Source organism: Enhydra lutris, unplaced genomic scaffold (assembly GCF_002288905.1).
Source record: "Enhydra lutris kenyoni isolate GAN:26980312 unplaced genomic scaffold, ASM228890v2 scaffoldscaffold13, whole genome shotgun sequence".
Lineage (NCBI taxonomy): Eukaryota > Metazoa > Chordata > Mammalia > Carnivora > Mustelidae > Enhydra > Enhydra lutris.
The window spans coordinates 16,517,060-16,541,786 of record NW_019154097.1 but is presented as its reverse complement, the minus strand read 5'-3'; the positions used below and the strand labels follow the sequence as shown (position 1 = coordinate 16,541,786).

At 38.7% G+C, this 24,727-nt stretch overlaps 1 protein-coding gene across 1 annotated transcript in view; it reads left to right on the top strand.

Moving 5' to 3' along the window:
• The window catches only part of LOC111146050 (transmembrane protein 245), an 84,117-nt gene that overhangs the window by 29,884 nt on the left and 29,506 nt on the right, over positions 1-24,727 (top strand). The window contains exons 6-10 of the mRNA XM_022501427.1: positions 2,452-2,621; positions 6,146-6,169; positions 11,140-11,244; positions 18,517-18,599; positions 22,175-22,265. Coding sequence (XP_022357135.1) covers positions 2,452-2,621; positions 6,146-6,169; positions 11,140-11,244; positions 18,517-18,599; positions 22,175-22,265 — 473 coding nt within the window. The remainder of the gene's footprint in view (positions 1-2,451; positions 2,622-6,145; positions 6,170-11,139; positions 11,245-18,516; positions 18,600-22,174; positions 22,266-24,727) is intronic.

Genomic DNA, 24,727 nt, shown 5'->3' with positions numbered 1-24,727 from the left:
GATGCGGGGCTTGATCCCAGAACCCTGAGATCATGACCCAAGCCAAAGGCAGAGGCTTAACTCACTGAGCCACCCAGGTGCCCCAGTCCTTTCTTCTTTATCAAAGCTTTTCATTATTGATTTAAACGTAATTTCCTTTGGGGTGTCTGGGTGGCTCAGTCTGTTAAATGTCTGCCTTCGACTCAGGTCATGATCCCAGGGTTCTGGGATCGAGTCCCATGTTGTGCTCTCTGCTCAGCAAGGAGTCTATTTCAACCTCTCCCCCTGCTTGTGCGCTATCTCTGTCAAGTAAATAAATATAAAAAAATAAAGATAAGTTCCTTTTTGGAAGCCTGCTTAAAAATCTTTTTTTTTTTTTTTTTAAAGATTTTATTTATTTATTTGACAGACAGAGATCACAAGTAGGCAGAGAGGCAGGCAGAGAGAGAGAGGGAGAAGCAGGCTCCCCATTGAGCAGAGAAGCCCGATGTGGGCTCGATCCTAGGACCCTGGGATCATGACCTGAGCCGAAGGCAGAGGCTTTAACCCACTGAGCCACCCAGGCGCCCCTGAAAGCCTGCTTAAAACTCTTAATTCATTGGACCATTTACCTTCTAGATCCTTAATTTTAAAACTTACTATTCTTATTAACTTGGACAGTTAATGAAATTGTTAACCTTTGTAAAAAAAAAATTTTTTTTTTTTTAAATAGATTTGTTAGGCCCAGAACACTGTATAGTGCCTGTTGTTAGAGAGCATAGAATATGAGGTTGAAGTTTGTATCTGCTTCTTGCGTCCTCAAACAGAACTTCTCTTGGGCAGTTGGAACAAGATAAAATTGTAATGAAGTATATACCAGAGTATATATCAGGGCATGCTTTCTGTTAAGGAATTCATAGAAATGCTTAGTGAAATAGTTTAAATTGCTCTTTCTGGATTGTTCCATATGTTTTTGGTTTTGCCAAATGATTTATTTTATGCTGCCAAATTGTGTGAGGTACTATTGGAACCCCCTTCTCTTTAAAATTTGTTAGCAGGAGTTGAGACACCTGGGTTGCTCAATGGGTTAAGCCTCTGCCTTCGGCTCTCTCTGCCTACTTGGGATCTCTGTCTGTTGAATAAATAAATAAAAATCTTTAAATTAAAAAAAAATTGTTAGCAGGAGTTAATATTCATCCTAGTCATTTCTTAACCTTCAGGCCATCAATAACAATTTGACATGGCTTTGGGAGAGCAGGCTTTGAACAGGTGACCCTGAGAACATTTTCTACAGCCTGTAATTTCCCTGGGGTTGTTCTAGAGACCATAAGAGCTTTCCTGGGACCTCCCCAGAAATTTAGAAAAGTTAATGTTGGAATTGTTGAATTGGTATGTAACACTGAAGTCATGGTTCAAAAGAGTAAACTGTGAACCCTTAGATTGCATGGCCAGGGCTAAGGACACAGAAATTCCTGGAATTTGGTAAATTATAGTAGTTGGGATCAGTTTTCCAGAGTCCAGACTTCAAGGCACCCCCACAGTTAAGTAGCACTTCCTTCTGGCCCCACTACCTTCTTAGTTAGCTTTTAATAAGAAGCTCACCCCCTGCTTGCAGGACGACCTTGCTACCCAGTGCAGAGGGTACATCATGTTCTCCATGAGTGGTCTCTGCAGAAGCTATACCCTGCGTAGCCTCAGGGACCATTTGTAACAACCCTGCTTGTCTCTACTCTGCTTCTCTACTGAAGCCTGCTAGCAGGTTCTTACGTACAGGGCAGCATCAAGTAGAGAAATAGGAATACCAGGGGTATAAAATCATGATTCAGATGGAATTCCTGGTACTTTTCTGGGCACTAACATTGTTAAACAGCCAAGGAGAAGAATAACATTTGGCAATAGCATCTATAATAGCCAGGGAAATTGGGACACGTCAGGGGTTAGGATTCTTCAGCCCGGAAGGGTAAGGTGTGAGGGGCCAGGATTGTAGTCCCTGATATCTTCATGATCAGAGTGTCTTACGTTTATACACGCCGTGAAATAATCCCTGGCTCCTGCGGGGATTCTGGACTTGACAGCAGAGGCAGTATATGGGCAGGTGGGGTTGTGTGGAAAGTTATTTGTCCTAATTCTGGCAGTCTGGAATACCATGAACTTTTCATCTTTCCCCTTGCCTTTTTTTTTTAAGTGGAGTTTTAAAAAATATTTTATTTATTTATTTGAGAGAGAGAGAGCACAAGAGGGAGAGTGAGAGGGAAAAGCAGACTCCCTGCTAAGCAGGGAACCCAATGCAGGGGCTCGATCCCAGGACCCCAAAATCATGACCTGAGCTGAAGGGAGATGCTTAACCAACTGAGCCACCCAGGCACCCCCTTAATTGATTTTTTTTTAATATTAGCTTTGCTGTTTTAGAAAGGTCACATGAAATTAAAGGGCCCTTTCAAGTTCTGACTTTGTAATCTATGTTTTGGTTTTATATGTTTTCCTTCCTTCTAGTCTGGATCCTCAAAAAGCTCGTTATTCATTTTGGAGTTGTGGACTTCCTGGAGAAACGCTGCCTCGTGTGGTGGCAGGCTGTGGAGCACTTCCTCAAGGAGCGGCAAGAGGCTCTCGCCCCGTGGCCAGTTGTTGGGCTTGGAAAATTCTTGTTAAAAGTTGATAGCAAGGTATTATATTATAAGCACTTGGGCTGTTTTAATGGAGGTTATATATACATATATTCCATGTCATGGTATTTGGTGTTCCTACTATGATCGTCGATAACACATTTAATGTCTGTATCTGTGATGATATTGAAAGTTTAGAACTATGGCTTCTGTAAGGATAGGATAGACTTAGTTTAAATCAGTATTGTGTAAGTAGTTTTCCCTCTTAAAAATGGTAGAAAAGGATGTTACGGGGACGCCTGGGTGGCTCAGTTGGTTGAGCAGCTGCCTTCGGCTCGGGTCATGATCCTAGGATTCTGGGATCGAGTCCCACATCGGGCTCCTTGCTCGGCAGGGAGCCTGCTTCTCCCTCTGCCTCTGCCTGACACTCTGTCTGCCTGTGCTCCCACGTGCTTGCTCTCTCTCTCTCTCTCTAACAAAAAAAAAAAAAAAAGAAAAGAAAAGGATGTTACGGAACACGTGCTCAACTCCCTCATTGAAATCTAAAGGGGCTAAGTGACTTGCCTAAAATTACATTGTCAGGTAATGCCACCTCAGTGCAGTATTTTTGGAGTAATTCTCACATGCCAGATAATGGGCTAAGTCCTCAGGAAAATCCACTGACTCACAGAAAAGTAGATGCAGGAGCTCTGTTTAGTGGAGAGACAGCAGTCCATTAAAATTTAGACACAGTGGTTAAGAACATGAACCCCAATTTCAAACTGGTTTCAGATCCCAGTTCTGCTACCTACTAGCTCTGTGATCTTGGATGAATTTCTTAACTTTTTTATGCCTTGTTTTCCTTATCAATACAATAAACATAATGGCATGCACCTTGGAGAACGGCTGTGGGGGTTAAATGAATTAATAGACGTGCAGTTCCTAGATCAGAGCCTGATTCATAGTGGCTCTGTGTGTTAGTGGTGGTTTTAATTTGTGGAGCACAGTATGTACAGAATACAGTGGCAGTACTGAGCAAGAGGGGACTGGCTGTTGGCAAGGCAGTGGGAGAGGGGAGGTTTTGCAGAAGAGGTGATGCCAGAGGAAATTTCAAGGCACAAGTAGGAGTTTCTTAGGTGACAGGGCAGGAGGAATAGGCGGATGGAGCAGTGCAAAGGGAGCGACTGCCACAGCGTGACTTCTTAGGGAGCACCAAGGAAACAGTCACAGTGGGATATATGCAGACGCGAGGCAGGAGAGACAGGCGAGACTGAATCGAGGTCTTTGTGGGTGCTGTGCTGTGTGAGCCGGACTTCCTCACAGAGCCTACGGACTGTTTCCCTGAGCAGGTCCATCCATGACTTCAGGTTGAGAAATACTGTTAGGTGAAACCAGCATAGATAGGAAAGGGACGAAGAACTGGAGTTCACATAAGATGGAAGGAAAGAAATATTTTAAAGCCATGGTAACATCTCTTGGGGGAGCAGAGATGCAGGGGGGTACTTTTTTTTTTTTTTTTTTTTTAAGATTTTATTTATTTGAGAGAGAGAGGGAGAGGGAGAGAGAATTTGAAGCAAACTCCGCACTGAGCACAGAGCCCAATGTGGGTTTTGGTCCCGTAACCACAAGATCTTGACCTGAGCCGAAACCAGGAGTCAGAAGTTTGTTTGTTTGTTTTTGAGAGAGGGAGAGAGAGAGAGAAAGAGAGAGAGTTCGAGCATGAGCAGAGGAGAGGAGGGAGGGCCAGAGACAGAAGGAGAAGCAGACTCCCTGCTGAGCAGGGAGCCTGATGTGGGGCTCGATCCCAGAAATCTGAGATCATGACCTGAGCCGAAGGCAGACGCTTAATGACTGAGCCACCGAGCCACCCAGGTGCCCCAAGGGTCGAAAGTTTAACTGACTGAGCCACCCAGGCTCCCCATGGGGATATGTTTTCTTACGTATTGCCTTTCTGTCTTCCAGAAAGTTTGCCAGTTTTAGTTCCCATCAGTGTAACATAGGGCAGTGCCCATTTTCTGAGCTCTTGCCATTACTAGATATTATAACAAAAAAGTATTTTTCAGTTTCATAAAAAGAAGTATGAGTGTTGTTTTAGTTTGAAATTTAAAAATTTAAAAAATGAGTTTGCTTATTGGCTTATTTATATTTTTATTTTGTGATTTGCCTATTTGTATTCTTTTTTCAACTTTTTAAATATGAAAAAGTCTAAGATTTCCCACAGATTTTAACATATTTATCACATCTTCCTGGTATTGGGGTGAAGCTTTGTTTTACTAGAGCAGATTAATCCTGCAGACTGTTTAAAGAGGACGACTCTTAGTTCAGTGAACTTCTGACAGCCTTACCACTATCAGAAGGGATGGACACTAACTCTTGTTTTCAGAGTCCCACGTATTTGTATTTGGAACCCTTCACTTAGGACAACTCGAGAGTTGTGTCAGTTGAAGTTCTGCAGGTATCAACAGTGTTTGTGATGGAGTAGCCTTGTAAAATTGTCATTTTTTTATTCAAATTTGTATGCCAACTTGTTCTTAAGAGGGACAGTAAAATAAATAAAACTATCATTTTTGGCTATAATAATAAAACATATCAGAATAAATGACTACTGCAAACTGAATATTTGTCTAGTAATAATCGATGCCATAATGATGTTTTATCTAGTATAATAATACATAGGGGTTGCTGCTTTGGGGAATAAATCTATTTTTCATGTTTCTTTTAAATTTCGATTGATGAGACTGGTGTTTTTGAAACTGTACCTCTACATGAGATTGATTGAAGTATAGTTTTAAACATGCACTGGGTATACTTTTAGTAAAAACTCTGCAAAGAGTGTTTACAGTTACCCTGATAAAATTGAGCTTTTTAGCTTTTATATTTTTTATATCACTAATAATGCCTTCAATCCTGTGTTTAGTGATTTTTATATCATGTGTCCACTAACTAGTGTTAGTTATATAGCGTTAAATATTGTGAGGTGTTTTGATGAGGTAACGTTTATATGAAAGAAAGGATGTTACATAAGTAGAAAGAGAAGTGCTTCAAAAATTGAGATGGAAGGAGGTACACCAAATATTAACAGAATGTTGGTTCCATCTGCTCTTTGGCCAAGTGTTCACTGTTCCAAATGAGCATGGAAGTGTTTTACTGTTTAAAAAATGTGAAATGACTTGTACTATAAAGCTACAGCCACAAAGTTCAATGAACACATAGTATTTGAATGTGAATTAATTTATAAAGGGACACAAAATCCTTTTGGTACCTGATACGAGAAAGAATTTTAATTATTATTCTGATCTTTGGAATTTGGTGTGACTACTTAAGCAGACAAGCATGTATTTTTAATTGTGCAATTGCCAAAAAAGCTTGTGGTTATTCCAGTCATTGTATATCTTAAACGAATACTATATACAGTTGATTTTAAAACTTTGTTAATGCATTACAGTTATTTTCCCAGTTTTTGTTTTGTTTTGTTTTTTTGGTCTGGGATTATCTCCTCCTCATACTCTCAGTGACTTTCTTTTCTTTTCATACTATTATTGCATTCTCTAATGATATTCCACTGTTCTTATCTTCTCTTTCTTACCTTACCCCCTACCCTCAAGCTCTGGCACTGGCTAAATAAGAAGGTAAATGAACACATGGATGTTGGGTTTTATTACTGAATTCTGTAACTTTCCCCGTCTCTCCATTTTCTTTCTGTTTCTGTCCATATGTCAAAATTAGTTTTTGCTTTTAAAGTTCAAATTAATAAGCTATGGAAGGTCGTGAATCATTGGTACTTCACAGTACAATTTGCTAAACACCCAAAGCTATTTATTTAGGATAGATGGTTACTATCTCCTTGCCCAGGTGTGTGTCAGAAGTTCTGTCTTACAGTCCTTTTGTCTACAGTGAGTGATTGCCATTCCTTTTCAGCTCTGTAATGTGGCCCTACTCTAGTCTTCTTTGATGTGTGAGAGCTCATACTTATCGAAAAGGAACAAGAACTTTTTTGTAATAGATTTTATTTATTTATTTATTTGAGAGAGAGAGAGAGAGAGAATGAGCGGGGGGAAGGGGCAGAGAGAGAGAGGGAGAAGCAGTCTCCCTTTTGAGCAGGAAACCAGATGCAGGGCTGGATCCCAGGACCCAGGGAACAAGACCTGAGCCAAAGGCAGATGCTTAACCAACTGAACCACCCAGGCACCCCGGAAAGAGAACTTTTTATTGCTACTTATTTTATAAATGACACAGGAATTTTTGAAAAAGATCTGTGAAATACTTGATTCACTTGGCTGGTAATTTTATATAGTGTCTTTTTTTTTTTTAATAGCTACTCTTCTAGAATTTCATTTTTAACTTATAAAAGATTGTGGTCATGTCCTGTGACCTTTAATTTCATGTATTTCCCAAGGTATGACATTGTATGTATAGTGAATGCTTCGCATGATTTGCATGAAATAGGTACATTTTTAATAACTTCAATAAAGGCTAATCCAGATAAATTAGGAGTGCTGTACTTGTGACATGTAGCCTATATATAGTAACTGTAGACTTAGATTCATCAAATCCCTGAGACAGATGGCAAGAGATGACATTTATGTGTATCATGTTTAGATACAACAAAACCTTAAATTTTCAGTGGAGATATCATAGAAGACCTTAAGAAGAATGTGGTACTTCATAGAAATAGACCAAGGTGACACTTTTAGTATAGAGATTAAGGTTTTCTTCTTTCTTTTGAAGAAGTGGAAAGGGGTGACTTGACTTGCCTTAAACTTCTGAACTTTGGATTGAAAATAAACAGTGTGTAAAATACATACACGCATGCATACACTTATTGGCCACTGCCCTGCTCCTACCAACATACATGCTGTTGTCTATACCTCCATTCCCTGCAAAACTAACATGAGTAAATGAGTTCAATCCTTGGCAAATAATAGTGCTGCAAATAAAAGTCACATTTTCTTATTTTGATCAAAGTAGGTGGTTTTATACACTTCTCCAACTTGTGTATGTTGAAATGAAATTGTCCTCAAGGGATGAGAGAAAGGAGAACTAAAGTCATTAGGTGCAATTTGATTTAACCTTCGGTGACTGCCTGAGTTAGAACACCTAATTTAATAAGAGCCTATTTCATAGCTAGCCAGTTGTGACTCAGGTTTAAAAGATTCCTGAGAGATCACGTGAAGGTTTCCTTTCTTTGATGATTCCATATAGTATAGGTAAAGCATCGGTGGAGAGTGGGAGTGACTGCTGTAAGTTCTGGGACTGTCTATTCCAGGAAAGCACATAAATAAGTTGAGGTCTATTTTATTACATTATATCCAAGGTTAGAAAATTTGCAGCTTGGGTATTTGGTGTTTCAGCTTTAAGTGGAGTGAACTAGGAAACTAATTCAAGGGAAGGGAGGGTGAGAGAGAACATATCTGTGGTTAATTGAGACAGAGCCTATTTCTCAAGGCTTGTTTTATTTTTTAGTGTTGGTTATTTGCACTAAGACTCAACTAGAATTTGGTTAAAAAAAAATAAAAGAAAGCCTACAGACCCAGAATAATGAATAGAAAACTCAGTCGTGGAATGATAGCTTTCTTAATAGCTTCCTATACACAAAGCCAATTTAGAAGTTTCAAAGTTTTGCAGTATAACCATACATTTACTGACCTCTCTAAGTTTTGAAAAAATGCATGCCCTTCCTTCACACTGCAAACATTCAGAATGTCATTTTAAAATGACTCTCCTTCCCCTTTAAGAAAGTAAAGTTTAATAACTAAAATAATTTCTCAGAGCAAGGAAGGCTGGGGAGATCACCAGGGACAGTGTGACTTCTATGGGCAGGCGGTAATGACAGCGGATGGCAGTGACGACAGGTGGTGTGGATTCTGCTGCCCAGAGCTGAACACAGCACAAGATCGGTCTCCTCCGACAGTGCCTTCGGCATTTCTTTACGAATTCTCTCCTCCATTCCCTTCTGCTTCTCTATTGCTTCTTCTGTCCGTGTGTCTCTCTCTCTTTCTTTCTTTTTTTTTTTTTTCTTAAAGATTTCATTCATTAGAGAGAGAGAGAGTGAGCGACAGAGAGAGCACGAGCAGGGGCAGAGGGAGAAGCAGACTCTCTCCGGCTGAGCAAGGAGCCTGATGTGGAGCCCGATCCTAACACCCCGGGATCATGACCCGAGCTAACGGCAGATACTTAACTGACTGAGCCACCCAGGCGCCCCTGTGTTTCTCTTTCTTTGTCTGAGTTTCTGTTTCCTCGAGAGTCTTGTTCCATTCACCTTTTTATGGGGGTTCTTTTCCTCCATCTAAGTTTTGTGTCCACTTTTGTTATTTCCTCTTTATTGATTGGTCCTTTGTTCTGTGCACCAGTTTCCCCCAGCCACACACTTTTTTCTCCTGTTTTGACCTTTAAAACAACAACAACAACAACAAAACCCTCCCTTTATTCTTTGGTAACTCTTCCCCCATCTCTTTCCCACTCTTCTCTCTCTCTTTACCTGTCTCCATTTTTGTCCTGTTTTTTCACTGTAACTTAACCAGAGATAGAGGGACTGGATCTCCCTCCCCATCTTTTTAGTTTTTATATTGAGCATCTTAAATAGTTCTATTTGTTTTAAATTTTGAATGAAACCTCTAACCCCTACTGTTAGCCCTGAATACAGATTTTTATCTTATCACTTTATCTCTTAGTGTGGATTTTTTCTAACCCTTAGGTATATGGCTTCTGATAGGAAAATTCTACCCTGGTTTAAAAACATAAAGTTTGATTTTGTAATGTTGATATACATAATGTATTTGTGAATTCCATGTTTTATATGTTAGAAATACCCACACTTAAATTTAGATACATTTTCTAAATCATCATTTACATTTTAAAAACATATTTCAGAATAGTCATTTTTTAGAATATTAGGGTTCCCAAGTTATTTTTAGAAATTATAGTTTGTGAATACAAATCTGGTCTTAATTCTGAAGTTATTTATGTTTGCCTGTTCAAATATATATTTGAGCTTTTACCATGTGCCACGCACTGTCAGGCTTGGGAACTACAAAGAAGGAGAATAGTAGCTCTTTCTTCAGGAAACTGTCTTAAGAACTATTTAAGAGTTGGTTTCTGATTGTACAACTGGTAAGTTTCAATTGATTTTAGAACGTACATTCAAAATATGACATCTGACCTTCCATATCTTAGAAACTTGATACTACTTTTTTTAATCTTTGTCTTTGATGCTTTGGTGGCATGCACTGAAAATTAACTCTTCTGTTTGAAGCTATAATTGTCAAGATAAAAGATGAACTTTTTATCTTTGAGTTCACTGCAGCGTTGATCTCTCAATGATAGTATCTTTCATGAAAGATAAAGGGATGCAAGCTTATAGCATGGAATGGAAAATATTTTAGAAGTCATGTTTTGTTTTTAACCACCATTCTTTGCTCTTGTGTGTTTAACTCACTGGAGGCATAATTCAGATTTAAATTAAGACTAACTTATTCAGCAATGCTGTAGCTTAAGTAGGGGTTGAGGGATACAATGCGGTGTTTCAGTAGTCATCAGTCTAGTTGATTTTATTTTTGAAATGTTACATGGTAGCTTTGCATGGGAGGAATTGTAGAAATCTGTCATAGTTATTATATATTCTGAAAACAAAATTTTTTTAAAATGTAAGGTTATTTGTGATTGTGAAAGATGAGAGAAGTTATACTCAAAATATAGCATTTAGGGAGAGCTGTAATTTTATTGATTAAGGAATTGATTAAGGAATTTATTGATTAAGGAATAACCATTGTAGTAATGATTATTCTTTATTTACAGTCAATTTGTCCTAGAGCTTATGTTTTAAAAAGAATGGATATTTCAAGTGGAATGTCAGATTTTAAAAAGTATTTTGTTATGAAATATTTCATATATAAAAATATGTAAAGAACATCAGTGAGTCTGTCCTCCAGCTTGATAAAACATTCCCTGTATAATTAAAGCCCATTTTGTATCCCTTCTAATTGTGCATCTACCTGCTGACCTCCCACCCGCAGGGTAGTATTCTGAAATTGATATTATCATTACCTTCACCTTAGATTCTTATTGTTACTGTTTTTGTAACCTTAGTGGCATCAAAGGGAAAAAATATTTTGAATGTAATTCCTATTTAATTTGCTCCTATTTTGTTTGTATAATTTAGGGAATACCTATTTTGTAAGACATACTTTTTCTAAAGCTATATATTTACTAATTGATAGTAAAATTCCAGGAGATTTGAGGTCAGCTAATGTACTATCATTACTTCGTTTAAATATTTTATTTCATTTCAAATATTTACCAGATTATGAATTATAACTTGAAATGTAAATATACTATTGTGTGAGAATTCAAACATAAATATGTTCAAATTGACTGCCTTTCTTAGATAGGACAATAATAAACTTTTTATATAACAACAGTAATTAATGCTATTAGTTAATTTTCTGAACTTGCTTACAGCTTTCGCTGCTTTAATCGTTATGCCGTAGTTTGATTTGCAATGCTGAATATCCTATTTTGTCTTAATAATATTTGGATATATATGCATTTTTATTAAGTTATGCTCAGAAGATAAGTAATTCTCTTTTTCCTTTCTATGCAGATGATCATCTGGTTGGAGAAGATGTTAGACAAAATAATAAGCATTTTCATCATATTTTTGTTAGTAATAGGAACTCTTCTGTTAGCTCTACTCCTGACTGCAAAGGTAGAGTATGACAGTTACTATTGCCATTAATAAACTCTTGTTGGAATTTTAGTATGCAGGGGTGCATGGGTGGCTTAGTTGGTTAGAAATCTGACTCTTGGTATAACCTCAGGTCTTGATCTCAGGGTTGTGAGTTCAAGCCCAAAACTGGGCTCCATACTGGGAGTGGAGCCTACTTAAAAAACTGTAGTATGTACAAGAAGCTGGCAGAAGCTGGCATGGAAAGCTTCCTTTGCTTATAAATATATATAACAAATTATTTAGATTTTTGCATTATTGGTTTTGCCCTGAATTTGTCTACTTTTAATTTTTTTATGTGCATTTTTATTTTGTTTTTAGCAAAATCCTCAGAAGTGATCACAGAAGAAATGATCACAGATAGTGAAGAATAAATGGCTTCTTTTAAATGGGAGAACTGTGATCTGGTCTCATGAGTCCTAATCTAGTTAGTTCCTTGTTTACTAGATCAGAATTTCTTGATTAGCTCCTTCCCTTGTCCCCTTGGTCTTTCTCTAATATACCATAGAATCTTTATATCTCAATTTCTAGGTCCTTCTAGCTTACACTTCCAGGTATTTCTCTTCTTAGTTTGGACTGCTGTAACAGAATACTATACACTGGGAGGCTTAAACAACAAACTTTTATTTGTCACAGTTCTGAAGTTGGGGAGTCTCAGATCAAGGTGCCATCACAGTCAAGTTCTTGGTAAAAGGCACTCTGTCTGGTTTAGAAATGACCGTTTTCTTCTTGTATCCTCACATGGGGGAGAGAAAGGTCACCTCTCTTGTGTCTTTTCTTATAACAACACTGATACCATAATGAGGGCTTCCATCCTGGTGAACTAATTACTTCCTAAGGCCCTGTCTCTTAACCATCATATTGGAGGTTTGGATTTGAACATAAGAATTTTGGGGGGATACAAACATTCAGGTTTTAACACCCTTCTTTGTTTAAAAAAAAAATCTCTAAAGTGCAGCTAGAATTTTCTCTATAGTGATGTATCTTCTTGACTTTTAAAATAAATTTTTATTTTATTTTTATTTATTTATTTTTTTAAACTTGGGTTTTTTGTTTTTTTGTTTTGTTTTGTTTTGTTTTAGATTCCATTTATTTATTTGACAGACAGAGATCACAGGTAGGCAGAGAGGCAGCCAGAGAGAGAGGAAGGGAAGCAGGCTCCCCGCTGAGCAGCGAGCCCGACGCGGGGCCCGATCCCAGGACCCCGGGACCATGACCCGAGCCGAAGGCAGAGGCCTCAACCCACCGAGCCACCCAGGCGCCCCTATTTTATTTTATTTTATTTTATTTTATTTTATCTTAATCTTTATCTGAAGTCCCCTGAACTTGTCATCCTAGGTTTTGATATGTTACTTTCCAGGAAGTGTGAAGTTTATGTGAAATCATGGATATGAAAAATTTTCATACAGTGCTGTAGAGATATGTTATCAGTAGATAATCTGATATGCAGAATTTACTGAGGGATTGCATTGTTTCCTGTTATATGAATCTCTACTTGGAAGTCCTATTCTTAGTTATTTTTAGGCTCAGTATGTCTTCAGTCTCAGCTCGTAATAACTTGCTCTCTCCATATCTCTGTTTCAGTTTTTATGTAATTCTTGTTTTCTGGATACTGATCATGTATAGTCACTTATATAAACTGTATAGACTTGTTTAGAGACCTTTTTTTGTTTTTGCTACATTTTGCCTAAACCTGCAATTATACATTCTTACCTTCTATTCTAGTTCTTAGAGAAACCTTATAACAGTATGAGCTTCCATTTTTCTTTTTCTTCTCTCCCGCTCTTCCATTTCACTTTCCTTTCTTTGCTTCTTTGCAGAGGGTCTTCTTGACTGCTCATGTCAATTTTTTTTTTTGAGATTTTATTTATTTATTTGAGAGGGAGAGAGAGAGAGAGCAAGCAAAAACACAAGAACAGGGGGAGGAAGAAGCAGACTCCCTGGAGAGCCGGGAGCCCAACAAGGGGCTGGATCCCAGGACCCCAGGATCATGGCCCGAGCCCAAGGCAGATGCTTAACTGACTGAGCCACGCAGGCTCCCCTGCTCATGTCAATTCTATTCATTTTTCATATCCTTTTTTTTTTTGCTCAACCCATGCTTCAGTGAGCTTTTGCTTTCCTGAACTTGGATAACATGTATTATCTAGGTGGTCTAGGATTTATGCAAACTGAGCTTTTGAAGGAAACTTATTGGTTATCTAGTTTATTCTCCCAGCCAGTAATGGGATTCTCTAACACCCTGAGAGTATCCACTTGAATGTCTAATAGCCATCTCAAATATAACATATCAAAAACTGAACTTCAGCTCTTCCCTTGCTTGTGTGTTCTCCTCCTGAAAGTCTAAGTATTTTGGCGTAAATGACCAGTCCATTCTACTTGCTTAGGTGAAAAGCTTCTGAGTCGTCCTTGACTACATTCTTTCCTTTTGTTATCCACATCCAGTCTGTCAGAATTCCTTTTAGGCTTCATCTTTGGATAATAACAGGGCAAGGATGTCAAATAATTCCTTCCCACAGAAAGCAAGAGCAAAACAGCATAAAATTATTAAAAATACTGGGAAGCTGGGGCACCTGGGTGGCTCAGTGGGTTAAAGCCTCTGCCTTCAGCTCAGGTCATGATCCCAGGGTCCTGGGATCGAGCCCCACATCGGGCTCTCTGCTTGGCCAGGAGCCTGCTTCCCTTCCTCTCTCTCTGCCTGTCTCTCTGCCTACTTGTGATCTCTGTCTGTCAAATAAAAAAAAAAAAAAAATACTGGGAAGCCTGGGTGGCTCAGTCAGTTAAATGTCTGACAACTCAGTTCATGATCCTAGGGTTCTGGGATTGAGCCCTGTGTTGGGCTCCCTGCCGAGCAAGGAGTCTGCTTCTTCCTTTCCCCTTGCTCATCCCCCTGTTCATGCTCTTTCTGTCTTTCTTTCAAATAAATAAAATATTTAAAAAAGTTATTAAAAGCAATGTATGAGGGCATTGAAAAACCATCAGGCAATTTGAGGAGTATTTCCTCATGAAAAACTGTTACTGAAGCTGGTAAAACAGGTAGTTTGTGGCTTTTGTGCTTGGAGTTTTTCTCATTCTGCCTAGCTTGGGCAACAGAAACCTGCAGCTTTTCCTGTGGGAGGTAGTAGACTTGGTCTGGGGCTGGCAAGAGAGCAGCTATAAATTAAAGGGAGAGATTCTGGAAGCAAGAGAACCATGAAGGGCTTAATTATAAGAAGATTAATAAACCATACATCCTAAACTGGTATCTGGGAGACTCCAAGGAGCCCTGTGCACTTTGAAAGCTTGGGGAATTTGCAAATTGGTTGTGCCTTTGATTGCATTTCTCAATTTACACATCTTAGGCTGCAGAGAATGAAGATTCCTATTGTGGGCATGATTTTTGCCAAAATCATTTGCTGACTGCTAAACTATGCAGGCTCAGGGGAAGGCTTTAGGCTTTAAAAAATAATAATAAAATAAAAAACACTGGGCAGAAACATCAGTGACAGGGAGGGCAGATTTGCAATTTCACTACAGATAAGGTAATTGCTTACTGAAACAACAACAGCTCTCAGAAGAACAAAACAAAATCCAGAGTTGCTACAACACATTTTTAAAAAAATTTTTTTTTAACTAGAAATTACTAGACATAAAAGAAACAGATAAGTGTGACTTGGAGGGGGGAAAAAAGCAGTCAAAGAAAGGGATACTTAAGTAGTGCAGATGTTGGATTTAGCAGCTATAATAAATATGTTCAAAAATTAAAGGAAAGTATGCTAATAATTTATAAATAAATGCAGATGCTCAGCAGAGAAATGGAGACTATAAAACAGAACTAACTAGAAATCCTAGAGCTGAAGAGAGCAATAACAAGAAAAATTTACCAGATAGGCTCAACAGCAGATTTGGGATCCAGGGGGGGGAAAAAAAGAATGAATTTGAAGAAAGATCAATAGAAGGTTTCCAATCTGATAAACAAAATATTTTTAAGATAGTGGATGAGGAAAGACTCAAAGATTTGTAAGATGATAGCAAAGATTCTAATAGATATGTAATTGGCATCCCAGAAAGTGAAAGGAGAAAGAGAAGAGTGGAAAAAAATATTTGAAGAAATAATGGTTAAAAACTTGTCAAGTTTGGTGAAGAACAATAAAATAGCCAAGAACTCAACAAATGCTGAGTGGAATAAATACATATACAACAAAACCTGGACACCAATCATAGTCCAACTACTGGAAGCCAAAAAGATAAAAAAAAATCTTGAAGGAAGCAAGAGAAAAATTACACATCACACACAGGAGAACAATAAAACAAGTAACAACTGACTTCTCATAATAAACAGTGAACACCACATGACATTGGAATGACATATTTAGCCTTGGGAAGAAAACAACTAGTCAGCCAAGAATTTTATATTCACTGAAACTATTCTTTTTTTTTTTTTTTTTTTTTTAAGATTTTATCTATTTCTTAGAGCATGCACACACGAGAGTGAGAGAACAGGGAGCCTGATGTGGGACTTGATCCCAAGATGCTGGGATCATAACCTGAGCGGAAGGTGGACACTTAACTGACTGAGCCAACCAGGCGTCCCTCCGAAACTATTTTTTGAAAGTAAGAGCACAATAAAAGTATTTCTAGATAACCAAAACTGAGAATTAGTTAATAGCAGACCCACAGTATAAGGAATGCTAAAGGAATTCCTTCAGACTGAACAGAAATGACTCCAGAAATAACTTGTATCCAAAGGGAAGAATGAAAAGCACTTGGTAAATATGTGGATATATATATAAATTACATTCCCTTCCTTGTCAGTTTATTTAAACAACAGGACTATTTAAAGAAAAGTAAAAAAGTAAAAAATACTATATTTTAGAGTTCATAATGCACATACATGAACTATATGTGTAACCATAGCACAAAAAGAAGAGTGGGAAACAGAATTATCCTGGTATGAAGTTCTTATATTTAATTGGAAGTAAGTCAGTATAACTTGAGGTGGTTTATGTAAAAGATGTGGTTGGCTTAAGACAAATAGCAACCATTAAATTTTAGAGAAACTAAAATGCTATACTAAAAATATGCTTTACACAGAAGGCAGTGAAAGAATAGGGATGAAACAGAAAGCAGATAGGAAAATGGCAGACCTAAATCCAGTCATGTCAGTGGCTATATTAAATATGAGGCAATTAAATAATCAAATGGCAGAGATTTTCAGTCTGGATATAAAGTAGCAAGTTCTAGCAAATGGTATCTATAAGTGGTTTATCCTTGAAATTCAAAGCCATAAAAAGATGGATAGTGAAAGGATGAAAAAAGATAATACCATGCAAATGGTAAACATAAGAGTTATAAATTATAGGGGTGCCTGGGTGGCTCAGTGGGTTAGGCCTCTGCCTTTGGCTCAGGTCATGATCTCGGGGTCCTGGGATCGAGCCCTGCATCGGGCTCTCTGCTCAGCGGGGAGCCTGCTTCCCCTCTCTCTCTGCCTGCCTCTCTACCTACTTGTGCTCTTTCTCTCTGTGTCAAATAAAAAAAAAAGAGTTATAAATTATATTAATATCAGACAATGTAGTTAAATATTACTGAAGACCAATAAGAAATGAGGTCTTTCCATAATGATGGGGTAATACTGCAGTAGGATATACCGATTTTAAGTGTGTATGTTCCTAACAATAGAGCTCTAAAATACATGAAGCAAAATATTCAGAATTAAAAGGAGAAATAGTTAGGGATTCAGTAATACTCCTCTTGCAGTAATTGAGAGAATAAGTAGATGCAAATTAGTAAGAATATAAAAATCTTAAAAAACGCTATTGGCCAATGTGAAGTGACAACAGCAGAATCATGTTCTTTCGAGTAAACATGGAATAGCAAGACAAACCATATGCTCAATATGCCTCCTTTAAAAATAGTAAAATATAGGGGCACCTGGGTGGCTCAGTCCATTAAGTGGCTGCCTTCAGCTCAGGTCACGATCTCGGGAAGTAAGGCCCAAGTCGGGCTCCCTACTCTGTGGGAAATTGGCTTCTCCCTCTGCCCCTTCCCCTGCTTGTTCTCTCTTTCTCCAATAAACCTTTTTAATTTTTTTTTAAAGATTTTATTTATTTATTTGACAAACAAATATCACAAGTAGGCAGAGAGGCAGGCAGAGAGAAGAGGAAGCAGGCTCCCTGCCAAGCAGAGAGCCGGATGCGGGGCTCGATCCCAGGGCCCCAGTATCGACCTGAGCCAAAGGCAGAGGCTTTAACCCACTGAGCCACCCAGGTGCCCCTCCAATAAATCTTTTATTTTTATTTATTTATTTTTTTTAAAGATTTTATTTATTTATTTGTCAGAGAGAGAGAGGGAGAGAGAGAAAGCACAGGCAGACAGAATGGCAGGCAGAGGCAGAGGGAGAAGCAGGCTCCCTGATGAGCAAGGAGCCCGATGCGGGACTCGATCCCAGGATGCTGGGATCATGACCTGAGCCGAAGGCAGCTGCTTAACCAACTGAGCCACCCAGGCGTCCCAATCTTTTAAAAAATAGTAAAATAAAGAGCATGTTCTCTGGCATTGGCTTGTTTCTTTTTATCCCCCCCCCCCCCCCCTCTCTCTCTCTCTTTTTTCTTAATTTAGAGAGGGAGAGAGTGCGGAGGGCAGAGGGTGAGAAAGAATCTCAGGCAGACTCCACGCTGAGTGGGGATCCCGACACAGGGCTTGACCTCCCAACCCTAAGATCATGACCTGAGCCAAAATCAAGAGTCTGTCACTTAACTGACTGAGCCACCCAGGCACCTCTGTCCTCCTCATTTTGTTTGTTATTTAGAAAGGTAAATTCTGAGATGGAGTTTCAGCTGGTTTTTTGTTTTGTTTTGTTTTACTCTGAAACTTTACTAAATTCTTTGTTTGATGTCTCACACCACATCATAATTGTATAAGCTCATGCAGTGTTGATAAAGCTTACGTATACTGTAGACATATAACGTGTGTGAACTGAATATATCTATCTATTTGTCTTGTGTATGGGTATAAATATTTGAATATATCTTTTAATGTAATTTTTCCTGAAGTTGATGAGCTTGAAGTCAGAGAGCTAGTGTGTATTTTTTATTTTCCATAGTGAGGGTCATAGGACATTATGTATAACAGCTGTTCCGTACAGGTTTCTAAATTAATTGGAACTAAGTGTGTAATTATTTGACTCAAAATCATTGTTCCAATAACAGTGTAGAAAAATAAATGTTAAATTGAGCTTATTTTTTATTGAGATTCTTTTCTCTCCTATCCGTAATACAGGTGCATCAAGAGAGTGTACACATGATTGAAGTCACAAGCAATTTGATTAATGAGACTCTAGCAAATCACCCTGAGTGGGCAAAGTAAGAATGTTATTTTGGCAAAAATAGAAATGGATGCCCTAGGTTTAGTATCTGTTTTCACAAAATGATCTTCATTGATGCAGCGAATTGGGAAGAGAGATTTGATGAATGTTGACATTTTTGCATGAGAATGTCATGTTTTGGGGGATGGTGGGAGAGGGATGTACATAAGATTTTGGGAACAGTTTATTGTCATTGCCTTTATATTTGAAATGAGATTTGTAGTTTATAATATGTTTATGATTTGCAAAGCACTTTCACCTACCATGTGTCTTGTGTTCCTCGCAGTGACTGAGGCGATTGGAGAGACTGTCCCCATTTCATACACAGGAAATCAGGATCAAAAGTTAAGCAAATTGAGATAGTCCCCCAGTGGCAGAGTTAGCAGTGTTTCCACCTTGTATCTTTTTTTTTTTTTTTTTAAGATTTATTTATTTTAGAGAAAGAGCTGAGCTAGAAGAGGGGTAGAGTGAGATAGGTAGGGAGAGAATCCCAAGCAGATTAGCAGCTGAGTGTGGAGCCCAATGCGGGGCTTGATCTCACTACCCTGAAATCATGACCTGAGCTGAAACTGAGTCAAATGCTTAATGGACTGAGTCATCCAAGGGCTCTCACATTGTATCATTTTAGAGTCAAGGTTGGCAATCTGTGGCTCAGGGTGAAATCCAGCCACCTGTTTCTGTAAAGTTTTGTTTTGTTTTGTTTTGTTTTTGTTGTTGTTGTTTTAAATTTATTTTCAGCATAACAGTATTCATTGTTTTTGCACGACACCCAGTGCTCCATGCAATCCGTGCCCTCTCTAATACCCACCACCTGGTTCCCCCAACCTCCCACCCCCCGCCCCTTCAAACCCCTCAGATTGTTTTTCAGAGTCCATAGTCTCTCATGGTTCACCTCCCCTTCCAATTTCCCCCAACTCCCTTCTCCTCTCTAACTCCCCTTGTCCTCCATGCTATTTGTTATGATCCACAAGTAAGTGAAACCATATGATAATTGACTCTCTCTGCTTGACTTATTTCACTCAGCATAATCTTGTTGTTGTTGTTGTTGTTGTTTTTTAAAGTTTTTTTATCTATTTATTTGTCAGAGGGAGAGAGAGAGAGAGAGAGCAAGCGCGCACAGGCAGACAGAATGCCAGGCAGAGGCAGAAGCAGAAGCAGGCTTCCTGCTGAGCAAGGAGCCAGATGTGGGGCTCCATCCCAGGACGCCGGAATCATGACCTGAGCCGAAGGCAGCCGCTCAACCAACTGAGCCACCCAGGCTTCCCATTGTTGTTTTTTAAAGATTTTACTTATTTATTGGTTAGAGAGATAGAGCACAAGCAGGGGTAATGGCAGGCAGAGGGAGAAGCAGGCTTCCTACTGAGCAAGGAACCAATACAGGACTCCATCCCAGGATCCCAGGATCATGACCTGAACTGAAGGCAGACGCTTAACCGGCTGAGCCACCCTGGCATCTCTGTAATTTATCAGGCCTAGTAGACACTTGTTAGTCATTAAAGATCTATTCAAATACTAATGTGAATTCTCATACTTTAACACTAGAGGTTATAATTTTCCCCATAAAATGTCGTACCAGATAATTGAAAATATTCAGCAGTTCCTTCAAAGCATTGATGAACTAGAATAATTTAAAAGCTACTTAATTTTTTCCCAAATCCCACCTCTATTTAAAGATCTCAATTTCCTGTTCATATCTTCATACTTAGATTATTACATTTGTAATCATCTCTAAAGTTTTGTCTTAACTTGCTGAGAAATATTTGAGAATTTGCCAAAAGTTTCAGAAATACTTTATTTGGAGTATAGGAAGAACTGGTTAATATTAAAGATTGAAACCTTACCAATTTGAAGTTGCACTTTCTAATGTATCCAGAATGTCTGGAGGATGTTGTTTATCGAGGAGACATGCTTCTGGAAAAGATACAAAGTGCCCTTGTTGATATTGCACAGTCACAACTGAAGACAAGGGGTGGTACCCATAGTCAGTCTCTTCCAGACTCCTAGAACCGGTATATACCATGTGGCTGAGAAAAGAACTATTTCAGTGCCATTAAGAATTCTGCATCAAACTTAGATGTAAGCCTTACCAACAGTTACAGAAACATTAAGCACTATGACACGTTACCTTTTTAGCTATTTTTTAATAGTCTTCTATTTTCACTCTTGATAAGTAAGCCTCTAAAATTGTGATTGAACCAGCTTTAAACCATCATTATACCATCATTTTTTATTATTGAAATGAAATTATTGAGGTAGATATTGCATTAATTGTTATAATATAATTAAACAGATGTACTTTAAAATTCTAAAAAAAAAATGTCTTTTTCTTTGGTTAAAAACAAGTGCTTTCCTAGGTATCATTACATTTTGTCAGTGGCAGTTGGCTTTCTTTTTAGGATCATCTCTCTCTCTCTCTTACACAAATACACACGCAAGCTAGCTATCACTTCCAATTTACTATATAAAGTACTACAAGGATATAAAACTGCTGTAAGTCGAGAACATTGTGCATTTGACTTGACTCTTTCCCATAAGCCAGCTTTGTAGTGTGTGTCATAGTTAGGCCTCGGGAAGGTTCTTAGTTACTGCTTGCCTGGGCCTTTGGGCATCACTCATGGATAGTTGAAATCAGGACTATTCATTTTGTGAATGTCAACATCTGTTGACATTCTCTGAAGTACAATTTAAAGAGTACCTTTAAGTAGTACCTTAAAGAGTACCTGAAGAGTACTCTTTAAATTGTACCTCTGAGGTACAATTTAAAGAGTATATGAGGGGCGCTTGGATGGCTCAGTTGGCTAAGGGTCTGCCTTTGGCTCAGGTCATGATCTCGGGATCCTGGGATCAAGTCCTGTGTCAGGACTCCCTACTCAGCGTGGAGTCTGCTTCTCCCTCTCCCTCTGCCCTTCCCCCTGCTTGCGTGCATGCTCTCTTCCTCTCAAACAAATAAATAAGATCTTAAAAAAAATAAAGAATACATGAAGATATTTCTCATTCGGAAAGCACTGGGCGTATGAAATGTGTTATTGATTAAGTCAGATGATATAGCCTGCTCAACAGGATAGTAGGGAGGCCGTCTCTCATGGCATGAAGAGAAGTTTTTTCTTTCTCAGTTCTTAGATCAACGTGTATGAGAATCACTTTCAGAGCTCATTAGGGTCCTGGTTGCTGGGCCCCAGCCCTGTTTCTTTTTCAGTAGGTCTGGACCTGGGCGCAAGAGTTTGTATGTCTAACACGTTTCCAAGCAGTTCTGATGCTGGAGTAAGGCTGGTGCTGAATAAGGCAGATGATCCAGGATGTGTATGGGCAGAGAAACCAGGCAGAGCAGAATGAAAGGGAGGTTGTGGGGAAGGTGGGTCTAAAAGCTAAGGCGAGCTTGAACAGCCTCTCAGTTGGTAGAATTAAGTGTTAGTCAAGGATTCCTGCATGGGATTCATTTGTATCCTCGTGTGATGACTGATTAATAATTTGTCAGTTACTGATTGTTTAAATATATGGAATTCCAAGAGCTACTGACATAGTCCACTAAAAATGTACTAGTTTTAATTTTTTCTTTCTTTTATTTTAAATTAGTTGGCTTCCTGAGGCTCAAGTAGTCCAAAGAGCCCTCAATTCTGCAGCTAACAACGTGTACCAGTATGGAAGAGAATGGATAACACACAAGGTAAGAGGAGAGCCTCTCTCTGCAAGGTCTTCATTGGTAGGGGCCTCCGTTTGATGAAGTGTAAATGGAGTTTCTCTTTAGAACAGTTTCTGTTTTTGAAATATGCTTAAATCTACAGGTCAACGAGAAACATACAATGAAAGTAAACTTTCTGGAAGATTGTCTTTAACAGTGCTAGTAGCCTGAACAGAGAGGTTGGTCCTTTGCTTCTTGCTCAAGGTAGATACTCTTTATTTGTGCCTTAGGACAGAATGATCTTTAAGATTGGGTGGTCAAATAAGACTTTGTGGAGAAAAAAATGGTTGTTAGCAAATATTAAATATTATTATCTGCTGGTAACTGTGCTTGGCAGTTTCCAGTTTGTTTCATTTAATCTTTCTAAGACATCTGCAGTAGTCTAAATTGTTTGGCCCATTTTGCAGAGGAAGAAACAGGCTTAGCAAGGCTAAGTAAATTCCCAGAGGTCATGTAGTGAATGGCAGAGCTTGGTTTCAAACTGAAGACTGCTTGTAAATCCCTTGTTGTTTCTGCTGTAGCACGCTGGAAGAGCACGATCGGAACTGGGCTAGGTGCTTTGCTGTGGCACTTGAGATAAACCGTGAAGGATTGAATGATAGGTTTTCGATGAATAAAGAGAAGGAATCCTGTATTTTAAGGAGTGTTCATGTGAGCCAAGATATGGAGGTGGGGGTGTGCTTGAGATTAGTTGTCTGAAGCTTTGTGGAAGGAAATGAAGGGTAGAGGATAAGGCACAATTACTGCAGGTAATGGTCCGTTTCTGTGATACAAATTTGGGATTACCCTCCCCCCACAATATTACCTATGGGAAAGAAGGTAATTTGGAATTTTAGTATATTGAAGTAATTAGGAACATCTACGGATTAACAAGATTTGTTGCAGTGAGATGTATGTTCAGGAAAAAAGTATTGGTATGTGATTCCTTGTTTAAAATTCAATAACAGGGGTGCCTGGGTGGCTCAGTGGGTTAAGCTTCTGCCTTCGGCTCAGGTCGTCATCTCAGGGTCCTGGGATCAAGCCCGGCATCGGGCTCTCTGCTCATGGGGGAGCCAGCTTCCCTCCCTCTCTCTGCCTGCCTCTCTGCCCACTTGTGATCTCCCTCTCTGTGTCAAATAAAATTCCATAACAAAAGCCTCAAAAAGAAAGTTATCTTAAAAATTACAGTGTATACATGTGTATAGTAATCTAACCTAAGAATGGAATTGTGGTTGAGTAAAAAGTTAAAAGAAAGATCTGTGTAACTGATTTTCTTAAGTCCATGCCAGGTGACCTAATCGAATGCCACATGGAAGTCTTTAAAAGATAAGTTTATGAGTATAGCTCTCCTAACTATCATAGAAGATCCAGCCAGCCATTGCAAAAGCATTTTAGACTTCTAGAACTGTATTGGCTGACTTACTCTGCTGAAAGCAGAACATTTAGTTTTTTTGGTTTTTCTATTTGAGTTCTGGAATTCTTGCCTATTTGGGAAGAGTTGGAGAAATGTGCCTAAGATTTTATAGAAATAACTTTCAGATTACTTAGAAGTTATGTTTGAAACCCTTTACCCAAGCCTCGAAAGGAAAGACAGTTGAAGAGAGATGGGTCTTGCTAACAAAGGTTGTAACATATTCATCATCCTGATTTGGAAGACACGGGGATAGGATCTAAAACCAGTCATTGACTATCCATTGACTGATGAATGGATAAGCAAAATGTGGTATATCTAAATGGTGGAGTATTATTTGGCCATAAAAAGGAAGGAAGCACTGATACATTCTACCATGTGGATGAACCTTGAAAACGTTATGCTAAGTAAAAGAAGCAATCAAACTAGATACGTATGATTGCATTTATATGAAATGTCCAGAAGAGGTATATCTACAGAAAAAGAGAATAGAGTAATGGTTTCCAAGGGTAGGGGAGATTTAGCGAAATTAGGGAGTGATTGCTAAGGAGTATGGAGGTTCTTTTTGGGGTAATGAAAATGTTCCAAAATTGGTTTTGGTGATGGTCACATAACTCTGAATATACTAAAAGAAACTATTGAATTGTACACAGAAGTGGGTGAATTATAAGGTGTGTGAATTATCTCAATAAAGTTGTTTTTTAAAAAGAACCATTGAGGCTCCTGGGTGGCTCAGTTGGTTAAGGGTCTGCCTTCGGCTCGGGTCATGATCCCAGGGTCCTAGGATCAAGTCCCACAATGGGCTCCCTGCTCAGCTGGGAGCCTGCTTCTCCCTCTGCATGCCACTCCTCCTGCTTATGCTCGTACCCTCTCCCTCTCTCTCTCTCTCTCTGTCAAATAAATAAATAAAATCTTAAAAAAGAAAAAAACCCTAAAAACCATTGAAATTGTAGAAGTTGAAATGTAGAAATACTAAGATTCCTTTATTTATTTTAGAATTTTAGAGCAAGCTCGGAGTTGGGAGGGGGAAGGGAAAAGGGACAGAGAGTGACAGAGG